Source organism: Kogia breviceps, chromosome 2 (genome assembly GCF_026419965.1).
Source record: "Kogia breviceps isolate mKogBre1 chromosome 2, mKogBre1 haplotype 1, whole genome shotgun sequence".
Taxonomy (NCBI): domain Eukaryota; kingdom Metazoa; phylum Chordata; class Mammalia; order Artiodactyla; family Physeteridae; genus Kogia; species Kogia breviceps.
In genome coordinates this window covers 88245120-88258211 of record NC_081311.1, presented here as the reverse complement: position 1 = coordinate 88258211, position 13092 = coordinate 88245120, and the positions used below count along the sequence as shown (strand labels likewise).

Here is a 13092-nt window from a genome sequence, read left to right as displayed (position 1 = left end):
ACATGTTCTGATGCACAAGCATAAGAGGCCTTCTCACTCCTCCTGTGAGATTTGAATTAGAAAGAGGAAAAGGAATGGACATTGATCCAGTACCTGCTTCATGCCTGACCCTTTCCTGGGCAGTTTACAAGCACCTCACTGCTTGCTAAACACGGCAGGCTGTCCAGGTGTTTGCTGAAGCCCTCCGCACCTGCTTCTCCCGCAGACAACACCTCCTGAGCACAAAGACAATCTCAAGGGAATGTTGTTTTCCACTGTGTACGTATATACACATATACATTTGTATGTATAGCACTGTTAAGTCAGTTTTATGATTATATTATTTAGGTCCTAATAATCTTTTTCTACTACTTGATTTTACTCTGAGTTAACTAACACTATAATGGCTTAATTTTCAGTCAAGTTCTCTATGTATTTCAGATAATCAAAAATTAAAAGGAGCAATAAGCAGCTAAGTTGGAGAAATGTCAGGAAGTGGGCACTCTTATATCCTGCTCTGTGTTAATGGTCACAATCATTTCAGAAAGTAACTGAAGGGATTATCATAACCCGTGTGACTCAACCCCCACCTAGGGAAAACAATTCCAAGAAACATCTGGTTACACCCTTCAGAGAAAAACCACAAAACACGAAAATGTAAACTAGGCATCCGATAGCTAACCAATCAAGGAACTAGAGCCAAGTTCCCACTCCGGTCCGTCCGGAACAAACAAACCAATCAGAAAAAAACCCTCGATATATCCACACTTTGCATAATGAAAAAATAAAACCTATAAAATGTGTGTAATTCCGCTTTTAGGGGTTCCTCTTCGGCCTCCTGCGTGAGGACCAAGGAACCCCGGTGCACCGGCTCCTAATAAACCTCTTGCGTGTTGCAACGACTCTCGACTCTTGGCGGTTCTTGGGTGAGCTGGGATCCCTCCGAGACCATTCAGGTCTAACATACCTGAAATCTATTCAAATTAAAAACACATGTACTCTTTGGGACTTCCCTGGTGGTGCAGTGGTTAAGAATCTACCTGCCAATGCAGGGGACATGGGTTCGAGCCCTGGTCCAGGAAGATCCCACATGCTGCAGAGCAACTAATCCCGTGTACCACAACTACTGAGCCTGTGCTCTAGAGCCTGTGTGCCACAACTACTGAGCCCGCATGCCACAACTACTGAAGCCCATGCACCGCAACAAGAGAAGCCACTGCAATGAGAAGCCCATGCACCGCAACGAAGGGTAGCCAGCACTCTCTGCAACTAGGGAAAGCCTGCGCGCAGCAACAAAGACCCAACGCAGCCATAAATTAATAAATTAATTTAAAAAAACAAAAACCACATGTACCCTTTGATTGTGCAATCCCTCTTTTATATCCTGAAGAAATAAAAGCATCAATACCTCTGGACATCTGATCAAGGATGCTGTTGCAGCATTACTTACAATGGCCCCAAACCAGAAATTACCTCAATGTTAATCAATAGAAAAATAGTTAACTAAAATACTATATAGCCATACTATGAAATAGCATGTGACTTTCAACTAGGGAACAATGTATATAAAACCCCTCGAGGACTGTATTTGCCGTATTATTAAAGTAAACAAGATAGTTACAGAGTAATATGTGGGTATGATCCCTCCATGTAACCCTCTCTTCCCAAATCTCTCCCTTACAATCCTGTGTATGTGTGGTGATAATGCGATCACACACACTGACTGCTGACGTTATTTCCTTCTGTGGAATGGGATTGGGAGGTTTTGAAGGGAAATTGTTACCTTCTCTCTTCTACATCTGTATTGACTTTGTTTTTAACTTTACTAATAATAATTTTAAAAAAGTAAGTCACACAACAAGGAAAAAAATGCTTGAAAGTTAATGTTGAAGTCTTTACCGATGAGGACATATGTTGAATAAAGTGACGTAATTTCAGCCAGTGGTGATCACTCTTGAATGTCTAATGCCTAATTCCAGTGTGTTGGGAACGCACCCTGTGAACTCCCACCTCTCCCAGCTCGCTTCCTCCTAAGCAGCCCACACAGGGCCTGGAGGCCGGAGTGAGTGCCCCATGCCTGCTGGTTTCAGCCCACAGGGCTGCTCATTGTTCCTTTTAATTTTTGATTATCTGAAATACATAGAGAACTTGATTGAAAAATAAAGACATTATAGTGTTAGTTAACTCAGAGTAAAATCAAGTAGTAGAAAAAGATTATTAGGACCTAAATAATATAATCATAAAACTGACTTAACAGTGCTATACATACAAATGTATATGTGTATATATGTACACAGTGGAAAACAACATTCCCTTGAGATTGTCTCTGCTCAGGAGGTGTTCTCTACTGAAGGAGCAGGTGCAGGGGCTGCAGCAAACACCCGGACAGCCTGCCGTGTTTAGCAAGCAGTGAGCTGATTGAAAAGGGGCCAGGAAAGGGCCAGGCACGAAGCGGGCGCTGGGTAAACGTTCGTTCCTATTCCTCTTTCTTTTTCGAATCTTACCAGAGAGACGTAAGATGCGTGCACATCAGAACCCGGAGGAAGGCTAGAGAGCCTGAGCGCAGGGGAGAGGGAGACCCTCGGAGCAGCTGGGTGGCTGGCACCTGCCGCAGGCAGAGCGTGGCCGGCTCGCCAAAGGTGGGGCCTCGCCGGAACCCGGGAGGCAGCGCGCAGGGTGCCTGCACTTGGCCCTGCTCGGAGGCTAACGCTGAACCTGAGGCTCTTCCACACCAGCACAGCGCTGGGCACGTGGGAGATACTACACCTATTTGTCTAAAGAAGCAAAGGGGCGAGGGCATATGGTTGCAGGAGTGGACAGGGAAAAGGGAGGTTTGCTTCCACAGTCCCAAGACTACTCTTTCCGGAATTTCCCAAAAGCTACCTCCTTCCGAGGACAGCCTGACTCGTGAGAAATCCCAAGCTGGTATACCCCTTCTTGTGCCTGACCCACCACCCTGTTTCCTGTCGTCGGTGGATGCCTTTGCTTTGGTGGAGAGACCATTTTCTTTTACTAGGAATTTCAGAAGCACCAATAATCTCTCCTTATACTAAAACAAATTCAACTGGATCAGGTTTAGATTTTAAAAATAAACCCATAAATATACTAGAAAACAACGTGGGGAAATTGCTTTTTAAAATTTTACAGCAGGGAAGGATGAAGGCTGACCTAAGAAAGCCTGCCTCAATCACCTGATACAAAATGGCCAAAGACTATGAACAGGCAGTTGATACAAACGGGAATTCAGTTAGCTTGAATTCTACAGGGAAAAAAGAGACCACACAAAATTACAATGAAATGCCAATTCCCACTTGTTAGTTTGGCAAATTCCAAGAAACTGGTCTGGCTGGGTTGATTCAGATGGGGCATTCCCCATGGAATGTAAGTGGAACGGTCTCCATGGAAGGCAGATGGGCCTTCCTTTTCCTCCTCTCCCCTCACTTAGGGAAATGTCATGTGTGGTCCCCTCCTTCTGCAGCCTTAAAAGGTAAATAAACAGGTTGGTGTGAATCACAGATAACTCACCTCACTCCCAAGGTCCTTAAGCGAGGGTGCTGTGCTCAGGCCACAGGGGTGCTGGCCTCTTTTCCTTCTCTCTTCCTTCTCACCCTGGTCTAGTGCCTGCAGACAAAGTAGGAGGCTTGTCCAGGCCTTGGAGGTCTTGGGGCTTCCAGGGGCCTCTGAGCTGCTATCTACATGGCTGGAGCTTCCAAGCGAAACCGCTGAGATGGCCCTGCCCCTGCCAGGATAGTGGAAATCCACCCGCTGGGCACCAGGCCTGGGGCTCTGTGGCTTGGGGCTCAGGGGCTTACAGGGCACGCCGTGGCTTCCATATGCCAGGCAACAGGTGGAGCTGGAGGGAAAGGTGGGGCTGATCCCAGGCTGCTGCCTTCCAGGACTGGTGGGTGACAAAGGCCAAGGCTTTTCAGGAAAGTTACCTGGAGGTAGGTATTTACCACTTTCCTGAGTGCTTGTACATTTGATAGTTGGTTCACTTTTTCTCCTGTTATCTGAAGAGACCCAGTCGCTGAATGACAAAGGTGTAGGGGAATGTGGGAGTGTCCAGTGATCTCTAATAACGTAGCAGCTCTCCTTGTCCTCTGCCTGCCCCTTGCAGTGGCTACTGGTGCCTAGTGGGGAAGGTCTGGGAGGATTCAAGATCTCCGGTCCTGGAACCAGACTCACTAAGGAGGGCCTTTGGGGGCCTTCAGCATCTTTGCTTTTCAGAACTGTGTGCCAGGAGGTCTGGTGCAGCCTGCTCTTTTTCTTCTGGTCCTTGAAAGAACCTGGAAAGCATTCACCAGTGTTCTCTTTTTCTAGAACTCTCGACTCAAAAAAATTTGCAAAGGTCTTATGAGCTGAGGCTAACCTCGCGCTGAGCCTCTTCTCTGGGGTTTTGAGTCTCTTGGCGTCGCAGCTTTCTGAGGACTGTCTTCTGCTACCGAGGTGCCCACGCGTCTCCACATGGCCCCCTTCCGTCAGCCCTGCGAGCCCTCGGCCTGCGCCCTGGAAGCCGATCTCGGGAGAGGCGCTGGCGTGCGCGCCGCGTGGAGTCCCGACCCGGCCCGACGCGCTCTGCCCGCCGGCCACCGGGGGCGGACTGTCCGTGCACAGCTCCTCGAGGCCGTTAGAAGCCCCAGGGCGGCCCCGTCCCGGGCTCTCGGCGGCCGAGGGCTTGCCTTTCCGTAAGGAGGTCACCTTGGGAAATGCCAGCCGCTTCCGGGGCTCCCGCGAAGCCTGGCGGAGCCGGCGGGCCGGTCCGGGCAGCCGGAGCGCACGGGCGCGGGCAGGGGCTTGGGCGCCGGGCCGCTTGTCCGCACCGCCCTCCGCTGAGTGCACCCCTAGCGTGTCCTCGGGGCCCCGGGCCCCGGGCCTCCCAGCAGCTTCCTGCCTGGCCGCCGGGGTCCCGGAGCTCTGGCTGGCCCCGGGCGGGTTCTCTTCCGCAGGCGCCCCTGTGCTCAGCAGGCCCCCAGCGGCGCGCCCTTGGGAAGACATCTCTTCCCCACCCGGGGGCCTCTGTTCCGAAGCCGCCTGGGGGATCAGAAGTATCCCAAGCTCTGAGGCTGGGGCCACCTGCTGAAGAGCCTCGTCTTCACCTCGCAGTCCGAGGGCTGCTGGCAGCTCACACTCATTGCCGAAAGTTTGTGGGGTCGCTCCAGCACTGCAGGGAGACCCTGGTCTTTCCTCCAGAAACTCACTGGACTGTGTTTCTGGAAGAGGACCCACTTTCCTCCTGGTGGCCTGCAACCCTTTCTGCTCGACAGCTGCAATGATGCGCGTGCCCTTAGAAGACATGTCTGCTTTGGGCTCTAGCTGGAGGCCCTCTGCCAAGGGTGTGGCACCACCCTCATGCCCCTGGTCACACCCCTCACCCCCCCAGGGGCAGGGGGACACGGTGACTGCTGCGACTCCTGAAAAACCCTGCAAGGCATTTTTCGTGAAGTTGGGGTCTGGAACCATCACGTCTTCTGCTTCCTTTGAAGTGACTGTCGTGCTTGATTTCAGGGTGGTCTCCAGAGCATCTGAGTGATTGCTTACTCCAGAGCAAACCCCCCAGTCTTTGTTCCACACCCGTGACCTGCTATTGCTGGGATGATGTAGGAGCTTGGCCCTAGCAGGTGGCTTTCTTTTCTCACTGAGGATATGCTTTGATGTGTAATTACTGGTTTGGTTTCCTGCCTCGACAGAAATGTCTTGAAGCTGCTTCTGTTTATCACTCACGTCCTCAGCATTTGGTGCTAGGCCAGCGCTTAGGGGTTCCTCTGTTCTGCTTTCTGGGCCGTGTCCCAACTTGCCCTCAGCTGGTACCAGCACTTGCTCTGCGTTGCAGCTCACCAACTCCACAGTAAGGCGTGAAGAGACTGGGCAGGACCTAGAATCCTGTCCTGGCTGGTTTTCCAGCCAGAGACTTTCAGAGGGCGTGTCCTGAGACGCCCTTTTCCAGCTAAGAGCACTGGGTTCATAGAGATCCTCCAAACCAGGAGGCTTCCTTTGGGAAGCAGGAAGCAAATGAGACAGTTGGGTGGGAACAGGGTAAAGAGGGTGTTGTGTTCTTGGAGCCCGTTCTGCTTCTGTCCCTTCTTTCAGATGGCTCCCAGACTTCACAAAGTTCTGCCCTAGAGGCCCCTCAGAGTATCTTAAGGGAAACTCTGCTATGGAATGGGCCCTGTTCAGCATCGTTGTGTGCTGACAGCAGTGCCTTGGGAATGCCTTGCCCTTGTCATCGGCCTTTTCTGGGGCGCTATGGCAAAGCTTGGCATGTAGGAGGCATGATGGCCCTAAAGGAAGGTGGCAGGTGGCATCTAAGCCAGGCTGGGAGCAGTGCAAGCCTGTGTTCAGTGCGGGGCCCGGAGTACCTCCCTTCCCTGTCCTGGCTCCCGGAGGGGCTGTGAGAGGCAGCTGGGTTCCCCTGTCCCTGTTGTGGATATTTGGCCAGCTCCGGCCCTGTTCACAGCACCAGAGAAGAAAGGGCCAGACCACTGGGATGCCCAGATAACTCTCAGACCTGGATTTCTGAAGAGAAAAACCAGAGGACCCCCTGAGGTCTTGTACAGTCACGGCCTTTGCTGGCGGGAGGCCGCAGCTGCCCGTGGGCCCCCGTGAACAGCCCTGTGTGCGGTCAGCAGTCCCTGCCAGCGGCGACTCTCGCTCTGGGCCGGCCATGTCCTCCCAAAGGTGCACGGCCCTCACTTCTCTAGCAACTGCAGCAAAGACTCGTGCCCCACTTTTGCAGGACTCTTCCTTGAAGTCAAGGTACAGATCTAGTTCCTCTTTTGGGTCAAGCCCAGGGACACCAGTTGAATGATGTTCCTGAAGGGTTCCGGATGCTGGGGTGTCACGGCATCCCCTACGTGTTTCGCTGTCCTCAGAGGTACCATCTGGAGTGAGGCAGATTCCCCCTAGGAGGTCACCAGGCAGGGACTCTGTGTCGGAAGCACTTTCAAAGGGGTCAATTTTTATGTCTGATTGACTTTCACTCTGGTGGGACAGTGTCTCAAAGTCATCGTGGTCTGTTTCCCGGCTCCATCCCTGTTCCTCTGGTTCTGCAGGAGAAGCGGGGAGCTCCTTGTCTTCAATCTCACCTTCACCTGGCAGGTGTACACTTGGCTCTGGAGTCTGGAAGGGCAAGAAGAGAGGAGTCACAGACAAGGCCTGAGGACATCTGCACACAGGTACACTGCACCTGCCTTTGTCAGGAGGAAGAAGGTTCAGAAATGTTTCATATGTTCCCATGTGAAGAGAAAAACCAGAGGAACCCCCTGAGGTCTTGTACAGTCACCGCCTGTAGGAAGAGAGCGGTAAATATGAAGAGCTACCTTTTATTAGCACAGAAAAGAGGAGATGGAGCCAAACCCAAACAGTAGGGAGAAGGTGTAGCACACAGTTAAAGCAACCCTATTAAAAATCAGAATAGGTGGAATGAGCACGTGCAGTTTAAGTAGGAACTGTTGTCTGAGTCACGGTGAGAAGCATATCGGCGCCTAATGTTTTCAGCAAGAAAGAGCAAATGAATATATGTTTGCTTTGTGTTCTGTTTGTTGTTATGTAACCAATTAAAGTCAGGGCTCTTACACTTAAAAGTGTTTTCTGAGTTAGGTTTGCTGCTACAGCCAAAAGAAAGAAAGAAAAAAAAAAACAGCCACACACAAGAATTATTGAAATTGCAATCATATTTTGGGATGTTATAAATGCCCAAGACAGCTTTGAGAACAGGAGGAAAAGTAGAGAACTTGTGCAAGTATTTGCAGAGTTTCATTCTCTCATTACACATTTTTCAATCAACTTGTTATAATATCATTTATATGCATCCATCTAAAGTGTATAGATCTGGGGACTTCCCTGGTGGTCCAGCGGTAAAGAATCTGCCTTACAATGCAGGGGACATGGGTTCGATTCCTGGTCAGGGAACTAAGATCCCACATGCCACAGGGCAACTAAGCCCACGTACCACAACTACTGAGCTCGCGCACCTCAACCCAAGAGCCTGCGTGCCCACATGCTCTGGAGCCCAAGTGCCACAACGAGAGGAAAACCCGCAGGCCACAACTAGAGAGAAGCCCGCGTGCTGCAACGAAGACCCGATGCAGCCAAAAAAAAAAAGTATACAGTTCTGAGCTTTTTGACAAATGTATACACCCATGTAACTACCACCATAATAAAAATCCTATTTCCTTTTCCCAAAGAAGTCCCGGACCCTCCCCAAGTCACTCCTCATCTTGAGGCAGGAGATAGAGGGGCCCCAGGCTGAACAGCTTAAGTTTCTTCCCTGTGGACAGAAACTCCATAACAGCAGGAGCGACAGAGGAGGCTGGGCCCCGCCCAGATAAGAGATAAAAAACCCCAAATAGTCCTCGTTCTCAAAGTCAAAGAGACCTTCCCGACTACGCATGTGCAGAAAGGCTCCTTGGGTCAAAAAGGGAGGGGGCGCCACCCCATAGTAAGTGATGTCAACCTTCCCACAGGCCTCTTTGCTAGAATCCACCTTGGCTAAGAGATGTGCCCACACTCATGGGAGGACCCTGAGATGTACCAAATACAGACTCAGAATGAGGCAAAGCAAGATGATTGGCCAAAGGAAACCTGGAAGAAATGCCCCATAAAAGTGATTCAAACTACCACGAGGGCATGACTTTCTCTCTGAGCCCGCCCGTGTGTCTATCCACACATACCCTTTTTCCTCCTAATAAACACTTCACTTGCTTCACTACTTTCCGTCTCTATGTGGAAATTCATTTCTACACAGCTGACGGGCTGGGGCCTTGTCACTGGCCACTGGTCCCTGGTGGTCTGGTGGCTAGGATCCAGCGCTCTCACAGCTGCGGCCCGACCTCAAACTCTGGCCGGGAACAGAAAGCCCGCTTCAAACCTCTGCAGGCCGAGGCCCCCACGAGATCAATCTCCCCTCTTCTCCCCTGTGCCCTGTTTCTGCCACACAGTCTAGATTTGCCTTTTCTAGTTTCAGATGACCAGAATATGCAGTTTGTACTCTTTGGGGGCTGGCTTCTTTCTCTCAGCATAATACTCTAGAGATTCATCCATGTATCTTGGTTGTAGCATGTATTATACATACAACAACACCTTAAACTCTGTGACAGTGCTGGACCCAGCATTCAGTTCTCAGCCGCTCCAAAGATTCCCCAGGCCCGGAGTAGGAAAATCACTTGGCCCTGCGTCTATAGCTAAGGCTCCTTCGCACAAACTTGGTACAGAAGCTGTTCACTCAACCAGCCCTTCCCAAGCACAGATTCTGAGGACTTGTCATTAGAGGTTCCTCAAAATAAAATTGCTTTTAATCCTCTTTACCTAAGAGGAGAAAAGCAGACAAACACTAAAGCATGTGATGTGTGAGGTAGTTAAGCTACAGGGTAGATTCAGAAAATCAGAAATTATATGATACTATAGTTTCGAATATGTCGCAAAGCAGAAAGGAGTGGGGAATAGGAAAGGAGACATTAAAAGTCAAACCATTTGGAAAGCAGGGCTGTGTGGTGGCCACGTGATGTCCAAGAGGAGGGAGGAATGACGGAAGCCCCGGTCTCCCCCAAGCCCACTGCAGGCACGTGCTCCAGTGGTCCAACTCCCAGGTGGTGGGCCCCTCACTATGCGGCAGGAACAACCGTCTCTGGCCTACAGGCTCCCCACGGCCTGGCGAGGCCAAGCAGGTCCAGCCGTGAACATGCCTTGCCAAGCATGGAGGCCTGTGTAATGGCAAGTCTGTGCTCCATGGGCAGAGAAGTGAACAGGGGGCAGGGGTCAGCTACAGGCTTCTACTCAGTAACTCCTGCCGTCAAGAGCACCTCTGTCCCTCATCTCGCCGACCTGTTATTAAACTGGGAAGGGGCCCCTTGACCATAGAGCATTTCCTCAGCTCTGTCACAGCTTGATATCACCTCACAGACTCATATGGGCATCAACAGTCACGTTTCAGGCCCAGAGAATTCCAAAGTCCCAAATTCCAAATGACCAATGATCTGGACATTGACTATGCCAAGATGGCAGAGGTCTCACTGCTGACCCCACCCCCTGCTCAGCATCATGACCCAGGACAATGCCAGCTAAAGGAACTGTATGTACTCCCTGCCTGGGTCTTGATGAGAGTCAGGCTTTCTTTGACTTCCAGGTATTCTGGCAAGAGGTCTCACTCTGTTTCAACGAAAAAAAAAAAAAAAAAAAAGCCTTTGTTGGGGATGGGGTGGGGGGCACCCCTCTAAACTCTCTCAGATTACAAAATTGGTATAGTCTGTGCAAGAGCACTGAAAATCCAGCTTTAATATTCCTTAAAGTGTTTAAATGCTGAATATGAAGAGTACATTTTTTTTTAAAAGCATTTGATTTGGTTGAATATTAGATTCTAAATCTTATGAAGAAAGTTTTTTTTCCCCCTGAGTTGTTTCAGGAGTAATTCTCAAATACGTAATTTCTCAGCACAAATCCATATAATTTCAAGGTTATCCCTAAGGGATGGTCTGGGGGTTGAATCTACAGGCAAAAGTGTTCTTTTTGCTGAAGCTCAGAGTTATTTCTGGGGGTTAGGGGTGGATCAGATTTGAAAGTTTTTAAGCAGAAAAGCTCTCTTTATTTTGTCACAGGCCTGGCACTCCCTAATTGTCTTATCTCTATAACTTTGTGAGGCTTCAAACACTAGGGCAAGGTGTTTGGACTTTCTCCTGTAAGAAACAGAGAGCTGCACCGCAGTGGGTGTTTGCACAGAGGGATGAGGTGGTGACAGACAAAATACATTAGGGAGTTGAGAATGGTGTTGACAAAGGGGCTCCAGAACCCTGCCCCCAACCCTCCAGACTTTCACTTCTTCCCTCACCTGCAGTCGCAGGCAGCAAACCTCTCTCCATCAGAATTCCTGCCCCCATCCCCCAGAGCACCCCATCTTCTTTCCCTTCTCAAACTCCTCAGTAATAGAATTTACATTTTATCTCCACACTTCCTCATCTCCCATTCAGTCTTTAAAAAATATTAGTATTTGATGACAAGACATATCCCTTCTAAATACAAATTCAGTTGCAAGCCATTAGTTTTAATAGGTGGTATTTGCATTATCTTGCAGTTCTATTGTTTTTCTAATTTCCAGTACGATTTGCTCTCTGACCCATAATTTATTTAGAAGTAGGTTTTCGTTATCTTTTTGTTTCTGATTTCTATGGAATTACATTGTAATCAGAGAGTGTGGTCTGTATGATTCTTTGAGATTAGTTGAAACTGGCTTTATGGCACAGTACAAGCTCCTGTTGAAACCACGGGTAATCATTAGTTAAATCCATGTCACTTGTAATCTGCCTTCATTAATCAAAGTCATTTTAATTGTTGCTACAAAAGACTTGCATTTCCTCCCCGTGGCAATAAGCCTAAGCAGTAAGATGTTTGCCTGGTTGTTTTGCGGAGTCAGCTGTCTAGTGGAAGCTGAACTGGTTAAGACTGCACGGGACGCCGACCCTTCAACGGGGCCTGCTCAAGTGTCCGCTCAGTGACCTTTTGAATCTGCAGAGGCGGGCAGCTTAGTTACGGCTGCACAGACCTGCGATTATCACACCTTTTTCCAATCACCTTTCCCCACGCTGTATTCTTTAGCTCCGAAATACCCCGAGGCCCGCTTTCGGGGGGCGGATTTGAGATTTGGTCTGCCCTCTTCACGCTTGGCTGCCGATCTCCTGCTGCAAACCTCCAGTCTCAGCGTTTTGGCTTGCTGGCAGACTGCAAAACGGACCTGGTTCCCTAACACTGTTTCATAAGTAAGTGTTCCATGGGTGTTTGAAAAGATCGTGTATTCGCTACTTGTTCATTCAGGATTAAATAATAGCTCATCAAGCTTGTTAAGTCTTAAATCCTCGTCAAATCCTCATAATTTGACTAGTTTTTCATCTGCTATTAAGTACGTTGAAATCACCCACTGTAGTGCTGCATTTGTCAATTTCCTCTTTTAATTCTGCCATCTTTCAGTTGACACGTTTCAGTGTTATGTTAGTAGGTGCATAAACAAGTTCTGGCTCTTTTATTTCTTAGTAACTCTCTTTATACCTAATAAAAGTTTCTACTTTCAAGGCTGTCTTCTCTAATAAACCTACATCAACTTTCTTTGGGTTAGTATTTGCCTAGTATATATTTTTCCATTCTTTTTTTTTTCAGACTTTCTATGTTCCTTAGGTGTGTTTTTCATAACTAACATATAGCTGGGTTTTCAAGATCCAATATTTCAATCACTTAACCAGAGAGTTTAACCAGTGAGCATTTATTTGAGTTTCTATCTATCACCATACTTCAGCCTTTTTAGTTCCACCCCCCCTCCCTTTTTTCTCCCCCTGGGAATTTCCTTTTTTTTTTTTTTTTTTTTTAATGTGAACTCAACCATGGTTTGTTTAAGAGCATATGTTTAAAAAGGAAGGTAGAGCTCTGAGAAACTGCTCCCAGGCTATTTTTTCTCATTTTGCCCCAAATAAAACTTAACTCACAGCTCTCACGTTGTGCATTTTTCTAAATTGACACTGCCTTCCTTTCTTTCTTCTCTCCCTTCCTTCCTTCCCTCCCTTTCACTATCTTTTTTACAACCTTATTGAGGTATAATTGACATAAGTAACCGCACATATTTCAAGTGTACAGTTAAAGTTTGTGTGAAACCATCATACATCTGTGAAACCACGACCACAAAGAAGATAGCGAACATTTCTCTTGCTTCCAAAAGTTCCCTCATGCTTCTTTATAATCCCTCCCTCTCATCTCCCCTCCATCCCCAGGCGATCTTTATCTGCTTTCTGCTACTATAATTTCTATGTTCTAGAGTTCCATATAAATGGAATCGTACAGTATGTATTTTTTGTCCGATTTTTCACTCAGCACCATTATTCTGAGATTCCTCTGTGCTGCATGTGTCAATAACAGGGTTTATTGCTAAGCAGTGTTCTGTTGTATAGATACACCACAATGTGTTTATCCACTCCCCTGCCGAGGGGCATTTGACTTGTTCCCAGTTTTTGGCTTTTCAAACAGCGCTGTACAAGTCTGTACAGACGTGTGCTTTCATTTCTCTTGAGTCAATACTGAGGACTGGAATGCCTGGGCCATATGGTAGGGGTGTATGTTTAATTTCTTAAGAGACTGCAAACT

The 13092-nt window shown here is 48.4% G+C and overlaps 1 protein-coding gene and 1 long non-coding RNA gene across 6 annotated transcripts in view; one reads left to right on the top strand and one right to left on the bottom strand.

Annotated features, from left to right (window-relative positions):
- The window catches only part of ARHGEF4 (Rho guanine nucleotide exchange factor 4), a 244565-nt gene that overhangs the window by 129469 nt on the left and 102004 nt on the right, over positions 1–13092 (bottom strand). For all 3 annotated transcript variants that reach the window (XM_067025774.1, XM_059052593.2, XM_067025775.1), the window contains exon 2: positions 3505–7095. In XM_067025774.1, the coding sequence (XP_066881875.1) occupies positions 3505–7095 (3591 nt within the window). The remainder of the gene's footprint in view (positions 1–3504; positions 7096–13092) is intronic.
- LOC136793582 (uncharacterized) overlaps positions 1–13092 on the top strand; it is a 95719-nt gene that overhangs the window by 55501 nt on the left and 27126 nt on the right. The window contains exons 2-3 of one of the 3 annotated variants that reach the window (XR_010839065.1): positions 7029–7151; positions 11563–11723. The exons of 1 other annotated variant lie outside the window; for it this stretch is intronic. This is a non-coding gene — a long non-coding RNA (uncharacterized lncRNA). The remainder of the gene's footprint in view (positions 1–7028; positions 7152–11562; positions 11724–13092) is intronic. One more of the 3 variants, XR_010839064.1, reaches the window with a different exon arrangement.